Genomic DNA, 9,619 nt, shown 5'->3' on the forward strand with positions numbered 1-9,619 from the left:
TACCTAAATCGGCAGAAAATAGCATTGGCGCCGAAATCGGTAGGACAGGACATCGACACCGAAATCGACAGAAAATAGATGTTGACGTCAAATTCAATAGCAGTAGTAGGAGATAGCAGCGGCAACAGAAGTAATAACAAGGGGTGGTAAAAAAAAATTAGGTCAGAGAAGGAGAACCGCTCTGATACCATGTAGAAATTAAAAAAAGAAAAAATCTAACCATATTATTGAATCTAAAATTGATATATAGAAATATAGAGTTATAATTAAGTTAAGAAACCCTAAACTCTATAAAAAAATTGAAATTATCTTAAAAGCTATAAATAAATAAATATATAATCTAACATCAATTTGTAAACCAGAGATCTGATCTCGATTGAGTATACTCCTTAACTAACACCATTTCAACACAACTTTCTAAATAAGTTGGATCAGATCCAAAAATGCAAACACCATTTTGTGCCAAAGCATTTCAACAATCAACAGTCACAGGATATGCAGCAATTTGGAGATTCAGTTTTTACACCATTTGAACAAATAAAATGTCTTAACTTTAGCAATTTGAACTCATCTTTCCGTCAGAAAGATGCGCAATGCTCATACCTCGATAGAGGAAAAGCTCGATAGAGGGAAAGCAATATACAATAACAATCACCATGATAATAGAGTAAAAAAAACATTAATAATGTTTTCCTTGATCTTGTTCTTACTAAGATAAAACTCCATGATGGAGGGAAGAAAAATATATCATAGCAATTCACCAGAAATCCATCTCATGATCATAGCTAGACATTCTTGTGATTTGTACTCCGGAGCTGTGTGTCCAGCACCCTATATGAAAATAATGAGAACTAATTTGCCATGAACATGACCAAACAATTCATTCAAATAGTACAAGGATAGGAAAATATCATATATGTTTTCGACATACCTTCACAGTTGCAAATTTCAAATTATTGGAATATGTCATTGTATACCTATTAGGATTTGATGAACAGTAAGTAGAATAATCCCAAAACAGTTGACTTTCTTGTAACACTTGAAACAAAGCGTACCCAGCAACTTGACCACCAACATGCCAAGATCTCCAATCTTCCACAATAGAAGAATTCAAGGACTTTATCCATTGTTTTGTCCCCGAGAAAGGTACCACTAGATCATGATCACCACTGGGAATGAAGAAACCTCTTGCAATGACCAAATTGTTGTGTAACAAAGCAACAAATAATGTTCATATTAATTTGATCACCTGTAAACCAAAGCATGGTATCCTCTTTGCAAAAGGCTGAAATGATACTTGATATTACTCTTGAGCTCTTTTGGGTATGATAAGTAACGATTACACCTTACCCATTCTTTAATTGTCTCCTTCAACAGTATTTACATCACCCATGAGAGTTTTAACTTTAAGCTCCATTCATTTGTGTTCTAGTTTTTTTTTATCGCAAGGTCTTTAAATGATAGAAACAATGGGGAAAAGTATACCTTTTGACATTGAGTGTCGTCCTCACAATGTCACTGTTAGCCCAATAGAAAGCCAGAGTATAAAAATAACACTATGAATAGCAAACATGATAAATTTACCTAGCACAATAAAATTAGAAACTCATTCATCAAATGGAGTTAAGTCCTTACCCGACAATTCTGATCGGGAAATGGTGGTGGGTGAAGAATGTTTTGATTCTCCTTCAAAATTCGTTTACAAGAAGATGTGCTTGCATGACTAGGCAGGGGTTCCCATCGACACTCAGCACAAGACATTTCTAAAATGTGTGCCTCATTAATTTATGATAAGAATAACTGCCCATGAAGCATATTTGTTATATTTCAAAAAACTTAAAAAGATTTATGTAAATATAATTATAGATTATTAGGATTGTTTAGTTTCAATTTTAGAGGATATACACATGTTAATCTCTTGGTAAATATCATAGTCGAATGAAAATTTATTTGTCTTGCCATTCAAGCTCAAACTGAATTCATGTTGGTGGTTTGTAGCAGAACTAGTAGTGAACCAAGATGAACTGATTCCTTTGACTAGGTCTTGATTTATTCAGTTTCCTCGACTACATTGCTTATGTACATTCACTACATTACTTGACTTGTTCAGTTTCCCCAACCTTGTTGCCCTTGTTTAGTGCTGTTAGAGTTTCATTTATGTATTTCATTGTTCGTGTTGTTGTTTACATTGACTCACATTGGTAAATGAGTTAAGATACATCTGACATTGTGAAGTGGTGGGATTTTCATAGGCTTGTCCGCTGCAACTTTTTTGTATCATCTGAAAGTTCAGAAAGTAAAGTGATATCAAAGATCATTTTGAGATATTCCTCCTAATTGATCTACTATGATTACCTCAAAGAAGTCATCAGATATGATTCTCATGCTGTGAGCATAAGGTATTTTAGAATTGGTATCGACTTTTCCACCCGTGGATGGATTGCCAATCAAGTAAGCTTGAAAGCCAAGGCTTTTTCTTTCATATAAACTATGACATAATTTAAAGATCAAAATTAGATTCTTTCCCTTTATTGCCAGTGGCCCATCAATTCAAGCAATTTACCTAGAGGTTAAGTAATGGTTCTTTCCCTTCATCAATACCTGAATTACAGTAAATGAAAATGGCATGTAAATTAACACCCTCATCAATAGTTTACATTAAAAGTAGAGTTACCATCCAATATTCTTTTGGCCACCATAGGTACAATTTTTCCAGCATATGAATCCCCAGCAATGTAGAGGGGATTGGAGATGAACTGTGGGTGCTCAACAAGCCACTGCAAAAGTGAAAGATTATATCTTTAAGGCACTTACAGTAATTACATCAGGAATATATATGATCTTTCCCACCTGTAAAAGAAACTTAGAAGCCTGTTCGGACCAAATCGTATCGTTGGCATCATACCCTTCATATTTTCTTGAGTATGAGAAGCCAGAACCCAATGGGGAATCTAAAAAGATAATGTTGGCTACCTGCATGAATGTTTTCACGCAGACAGGACAAAAGCATGTATCATATTGCTTCCTCAATTACTGATCAAGAAGAAGAAGTCACCTTGGTCCAGGAATAGGGATTGTACACCAAGCTTGGCAAGCTCCCGTTGTACTCGGCTGTCACAAAATTCAGTGGGCCTGCGAGTGGATTTCTACTGTGAAACGAGAGTAGCTAATCATAGCAAACATAGAAATTTAACCCACCGATTTCGAAGACTAATCCGCTGAAGGCAGAGCACCTGGGGCCGCCGGTCAGCCAGAGGAGCAGGGGGTCCTCTGCCGGATTGTTCTCCGACTCGATGAAGTAGTAGAAAAACTCACCGCCGTGGTCCTGGTCCACCTCCACATACCTGCACCAACGAGAGCAGAGGTTCATGGGGGTCAGAGCAAAGTTAAGGTTGGGGGAAACAACATCCGGACCCTGTCTCTAAGTAGAAGGGCAGGGGGCCTTGGAATCCAGGCAAATAGGTGACGACAGAAGATGAGAGAGCAGAGGAAAAGAAGCGGAGAAAGATCAGTGAGACAATCAGGAGAGGGATTTCCATCTTCCTTCTTCCTTCTTGTTTGGGTGACCTGGAGTTACATAAATGATTAAATCTGCAACCAAGATTGTACGGGACTGATTAGTACAGCTCGATCTCATGTGATTACAGCAACATTAGCAGAGAAGTCAAAGATGGAACAGTTGAGGCGGGAGATAGGAATATAATAAGCAAAGTAATATAGAACGTATAAAATGCCCAAATTAATTATAATGAATCAGTCGATGTGAAGGTTGATCCTGGCGATTAAAATGTTGAATGGGCAGGTCCAGGGATATGATACGAACGCATTTCTCTCTATAAAAAAGCTTGTATATATTGTCTGGCAAAGAAATGCATCTGCACTATTATTGCCAAGTGAGAGACGTGCATTGAGGTAATCGAATAAATTTAAAGTACAATTTATACACACTTTACTTAATTTCTCTCGCAGTGACAACCATGAGCATGTACCAACCACGAATGACTTGTAGCAGGCTACCACAAGCGACTCATAACCATTACAAGTCTTGCACGCCGATCATGAGGTTGCTCATGGCGACTATACAAGTCTTGTGAGGAGAGAACGAGAGCCCTCTTCGCCCTACAAGTTTTGCATGGCGGCAATATCATGAGAGTGCTCGTGTGCCCTACAAATCTTACAAGGCGATCGTGAGGTCACTAATTGTGACGGTGGCAAACCACCTTCATGAGGTCGCTCGTGATCTCGGTAAGGCTGCCGCTAGGTTGCTTGTCCCCATGACATTACAAGTATGTCCGACTCAGCCGCCAAGTTCTTGTTGTTTGAACTACAGCAGTAACTCAGTAATATAATTATATCAAAATAGCAAGCATGCAATAAACTTATAAATAAAAAGAGTAAGGTTGAGAAATCGTGTATCTCTGGTTGAAGCGCCGGCGTGTCGACTGTCTTTAGAGAATTTATTGCCGCTCACGATACAGAGGCTCTCCGGCAAAATTCTCCCAAGATCCGACAACCACTCGCGTCGTCCGTAGGTGCACTCCAAGACGAACTTCCACTACAAAAAATTTTAGATTTAACCACACCTAATAGACAACAGTTTTTCAAGAAACTGTTGTCTTTTTGCCATTTAACAACGGTTTTATTGAAAACCGTTGTTGTTCACCATAATTTTTTTAAATGACAACAGTTTTTAAAAAACTGTTATCTAATGTATGTCAAAGACAACAATTTTTAAAAAACTGTTGTCTAATGTATGTCAAAAACAACGGTTTTAAAAAACTGTTATCTTTTAGTGTTGCTTATGTGATAATATACAATAGTTTTATTAAACTGTTGTCTATTAAATGTTGTTGAATCATAAAAACACAACAGTTTTTTTAACTTCGTTAAAAAAACCTAAAACCCACTCCGACTCCTCCTTCGCGACTCCTCCGCGAATTTTTAAAACCAAGGTTTCTTATTTTTCCCTTACTTTCCCTTCTCCACTGAATTCCTTAATCCCGAGCCCTCACTCCCGCGACACCGCCGAACCCCTTTCTTCATCGCCGACTTCTTCCCCTAAGCCTCACCTCGTGACGCCGCCCTCTCCATCCTCCCTTCCCTCTCGCGAGTTCCTGGGCGTTGCCGGCCTCTCCTCACGCCAACATCAGAGATGAGGCCCAGTCGCCGGTCTCCTCTCTTCCTTGTGTGCGAGCAGGCGATCTTCTTATTTCCCTCACGAGGACAACACAGCAGCGATCCTTCTCCCTCGCTCGAGCACTGCGGACCACAACCGTCGATCCTCTTCTCTCCGAGCCGTGCCTTAACTGGTCAGGCAAGTATACTTCCATGTGATGGTATGAGATCTGTGAGGTGATGATTAGGTTGTTTGGAGGAGTCTAATTTCTTGTTGGTGATGCCCAATTTGTGGATTGAGTCGCGATTGGATCTTCTGCCGTGATGCTCTAGCCTTCCTATGCGATGTTCTAGTTTTTTTTTTTTTTATCGGATTTGGGGGCTTTAGGGTATTGGTGGAGAATGCTTTTGTTCTTTTCCTTCTTGCTTTCGAATATGTGGAAGTAGATCGTTGGATTTTGATTTGGTGAGTTGATGACTGGGCTTTTGTCAAGATGGAAACCCATAAAGATTAGGTTTGATCTAAGCAACAATGATTCCTCTTCGATACTTTGACTTTTCATTTATTCCTTTTGTATTGATCTTGAATACATGCACTCGAGCATTGACACTCTGAATGGATGCTTGATATCCTTTCCATGACAGGCACTTGGATCCACACTCGTGTCAGATAATCACACCCGATCCGAATATCATTTCCTTCCTTAATAAATGTTGATTATACCACAAATTCCTTCAAAGGGGTTTCACGATGTTGTGGTGATTATTGTTATCTTTCATCATGTGCAAATTCCATGGCATAGGTGCAACATATGAAAACTAATGATGCTTGGTGTAGCATGGAATGATAATTGCAATTGTACAGTTCTGTGCACTACATTGTCTGATGTTACAAGGCTGCAGCTAGATATTGTTCATGCTATGGCTAGGTAAACCCCTTTCAGTTGGCTATGTTATAGTTTGCTGTGAGTCTGTACCCATGATTACAGTTTGTTGCACACTGGATCGCTGAACAATCTACTGTTGTTGAACCTTGTATTCGATGATAGATTTCAACATGCAAGACTCACCTCACTATGGCTAAACTAGGCTTGAATTCTCATCAACGGCACATGAGAATCACATGTATATGGAATATGGATTGTGCACAAATATGGACCATAAGACTCCGCGTTCTTTTTAGTATAACATTGCTTTTCCTATCAGCCATAATGCTATCTTTGTGTGATGTCTAACAAAACAAATTGCAATCTCACACCATGGTATTAAAAAGCTCATGCTTGGGCAACGTTGAGCCGCCTAGATAGTTTTTTAAGAGGACTAAATAGTGACATATGAGATATGTGATCTGTATGTGCAGTTAAAACCTTATTCAGTTCATCTAAACTAAATACTTGTTTTTTTGTTTGTCGATTTGTCAAAGTTGGTATGGTGTAGTCAATATTAACTTGAGCGTGGCATGGATTTCAACAAGCCTAGGATTTTTTTAGTGTGTATGATCCTTATGTGGCCATAAGGTTTATGCAGTTGCATAAGCAGCTTAGGCAATGGCTTTCTAAATTTGTGGTTACCTGTTAACTTATATTAATTGGATTGAATATTAGTTTAGAAAATGAAAGAACCTTGTTTGAAGTTCTGGTGATTCATTTTTTAAATTCTAATTTTTTTTATACTAATATCTGAGCGTGTCATATGTCGGATTGGATGGTTATGCAGATAATTGGCATCCTATGGTATATTGTTGGAAAGCTGAAGCTAAAGCAAATTTTTCAGCCTCCCATTATTGCCTCAGTGAGTATTTGATTTGAAGATTGTCTTTTTGAAGTTCTAATTTCCAATTCCTTGTCCTTGTCACTTGTTATTAAATACTTTATACTTAAAACACTCTCTGGGGCTTCTTGTCTCATGGACATTGGGATCTTAATTTATTTATGCTTTTAGAGTGAAGAGTAATGATGTTGGCATGCCTAGTATAATGAACATTTTTTGTGTTGAGATAAAAATGTGAACTTCATATTTGTTTGATTTTCTGTAATGAATGTATTAGTTTAACCGGTCAAGATCAAGTATCATCTCATTGACTCTTCCTAATTTCCTTCCTCTGTTATTTTTATGAATTCTTTGATTATGAAGAAATACAAACTTGCCCATTTCTCATATTGAAATTTTAATTTTTTCCAGATTTTACTCTCTTGTGAAATGAATCAGAGTTTCATTTTGTCAATACCGGATGACTACTTTTTCATTGGCAACATCCCTCTAAATCAAAATTTTAGTTTAGCAAAGCAAACTCCCAACCTTTACAAACTCTAATAAGTTAAAACCCCTGCCTTCACTAGAGTTTTATAATGAAACTTTGAGTACATTTGGCAAAAGGGCAAACTTTTGGGGGGTAACATGAAATTCTCTGAATTTTTTGTGGTGGTTATTTGAATTATTGTATTGTTACCTTCTGTTAATGATTGTCTTTAACATGTTATGCAGAAGCAATATTTTGCATGATTACTTTAATGATGTTTTATATGGGATTAGGTATTACTAATGTTTTATATGGAATTAGGCTTTGGCTATCATCATTGGCGCTATACCATTTTTGAAGAACTTCATCTTGACTGATGATACCCCGCTATTCTTCTTCACTGACAGCTGCCTTATTCTTGGGTATTGATCGGTTTCCTTCTTTGTCTTTGCCAATTTTCTCATGTTACTGAAATTTAGAACCTTTTCATTTAGTAACATGCAAATAGAGTCTTAAAACAGAAAATAGTTACCTTGTTAAGGTTGAAAAAGTATGAAGATTTCTATGAATGATGCTAAGTATGAACTGTTTAAGAAATGTCAAGTTGCAATCACATTCTTCTATGGTAAATTTAGATTAGAGAATTAAGATCACTTATTGGCCATCCATTTCTGTAACTATTCTAATTGCACTATAGTGAGCTAATAAGATGAGCCTGATATCTGATGTCTGGTTAGTGGTTAATGACAGTTATTGCATAATTTTTTTGACATTTACGGACCTCTGCTTTGGAGTTTTGTCTGGTTAATGACTTGGTTATTTGCATAACCTTTTAACACTCAAGGACCTCTATTTTTTGTATTTACATTCAAAGCAAAAAATATTTTAAGACCTGAAGGATTGTCTATATTTTGATTTCCAGGGAAGCGATGATCCCATGTATTTTGCTTGCTCTGGGTGGAAATCTTGTGGATGGTATGCAATCTTCCATTTCTTATGTAACATTTCTTCAAACACATATTGATATCCTATGTCTGACAGCCTAAAGTTCTTTTGCTGGTAGAAGTTGAACAAGTACATTTAGTGATGCTTGATGAAATAGTTGACATAAAAACTATCCATTGGGTTTCCATCTTGAATCTAGAATATCCAGAATGTTACATGCTATATGGCACTTTGTTGTGTTCCAGGCTCTGGCCCAGGCAGTAAAAGACTTGGTTTACGAACAACTGCTGCTATCATATTTGGAAGATTGGTTTTGGTTCCTCCTACAGGACTTGGAATAATCACCATTGCTGACAAGCTTGGACTTTTTCCCAGGGGCGACAAAATGTTCAAATTTGTCCTGCTGCTGCAGCACACTATGCCAGAAAGATATGTACAACATCTTTGTCATCATCATCTTTATGCCATTTATTCTGGGGAAATGACTTAACTTGCAATCATATGCTATTTACCTCAGGGAAAAGATAATGACCATACCCAGAAAGGAGAAGAAAAGAGAAGCTAGGAGGGAGGAGAAAGCACAGGGTGTTTAGAAAGCATATATAAACTCTGCATAATACCTCAGGGAAAAGGCTGCAGTTCTCGATATGGTGTTTAGAAGATGCACAGGGTATTTAGAAGATGCACAGGTAGAGAAGATTTGATCCAACAAAACAAGATATTTTGGACTTCATATATATGTGTGATATATTGTTATGGGTACTATTTAGTTTTGTAAACTTTTGTGATGTTTGGATGTTGATGTTTGGTACTTTAATGATGTTTGGATGATGATGTTTGGTACTTTAATGAAATTTGCACTGGATGATGATATTTTGTAGATATATTATTTAAATAAAATAATGGTTATTAAATGATGGAAAAAATTCAGTTTTTTATTTATTGTCAAAACATTGTATATTGTACCCAAAGACATCAGTTTAAATATGTGAAACTGTTGTCAATGACATTAAAAGACAACAGTGAAAAATCATTATCAAACTGATGTTAAATAACATTGTTGGCTAAAAAGACAACGGTTTTTAACCGTTGTCTTTGGTTAAAAAGACAACGGTTTTTAGTCGTTGTCGTAGACAGTTCAAAACTGTTGTTGAAGAGTCTATTATTAAAGGCATATGTTCAAAGACAACGGTGAACAACTGTTGTCAATGAGAAGACAACGGGTTTTTACCGTTGTAAAACTGTTGTCTGTTTTCAAAGACAACGGTTAAAAACTGTTGTCTTTGTCTTCAAAGACAACGGATAAAAACTGTTGTCTTT

The 9,619-nt window shown here is 37.0% G+C and overlaps 1 protein-coding gene and 1 pseudogene across 3 annotated transcripts; one reads left to right on the forward strand and one right to left on the reverse strand.

The window, feature by feature from the left end:
- Positions 1-679: 679 nt before the first annotated feature.
- LOC122004482 lies at positions 680-3,611 on the reverse strand (annotated as a pseudogene).
- Positions 3,612-4,951: 1,340 nt separating this feature from the next.
- LOC122003863 (protein PIN-LIKES 6-like) lies at positions 4,952-9,073 on the forward strand. Of its 3 annotated transcripts, none has more exons than XM_042558855.1 (6): positions 4,952-5,314; positions 6,832-6,906; positions 7,676-7,776; positions 8,277-8,329; positions 8,545-8,728; positions 8,812-9,073. In XM_042558855.1, exons 1-6 carry the CDS (start codon positions 5,153-5,155, stop codon positions 8,825-8,827), a joined length of 591 nt encoding a protein of 196 aa, XP_042414789.1. In that variant the 5' UTR covers positions 4,952-5,152; the 3' UTR covers positions 8,828-9,073. The 3 variants fall into 3 exon arrangements, with proteins under 3 accessions (XP_042414789.1, XP_042414787.1, XP_042414788.1); XM_042558854.1 differs by having other exon boundaries at positions 4,953-5,314; positions 8,545-8,732; positions 8,817-9,073; XM_042558853.1 differs by having other exon boundaries at positions 8,545-9,073.
- Positions 9,074-9,619: the final 546 nt, after the last annotated feature.

Source organism: Zingiber officinale, chromosome 7B (assembly GCF_018446385.1).
Source record: "Zingiber officinale cultivar Zhangliang chromosome 7B, Zo_v1.1, whole genome shotgun sequence".
NCBI lineage: Eukaryota > Viridiplantae > Streptophyta > Magnoliopsida > Zingiberales > Zingiberaceae > Zingiber > Zingiber officinale.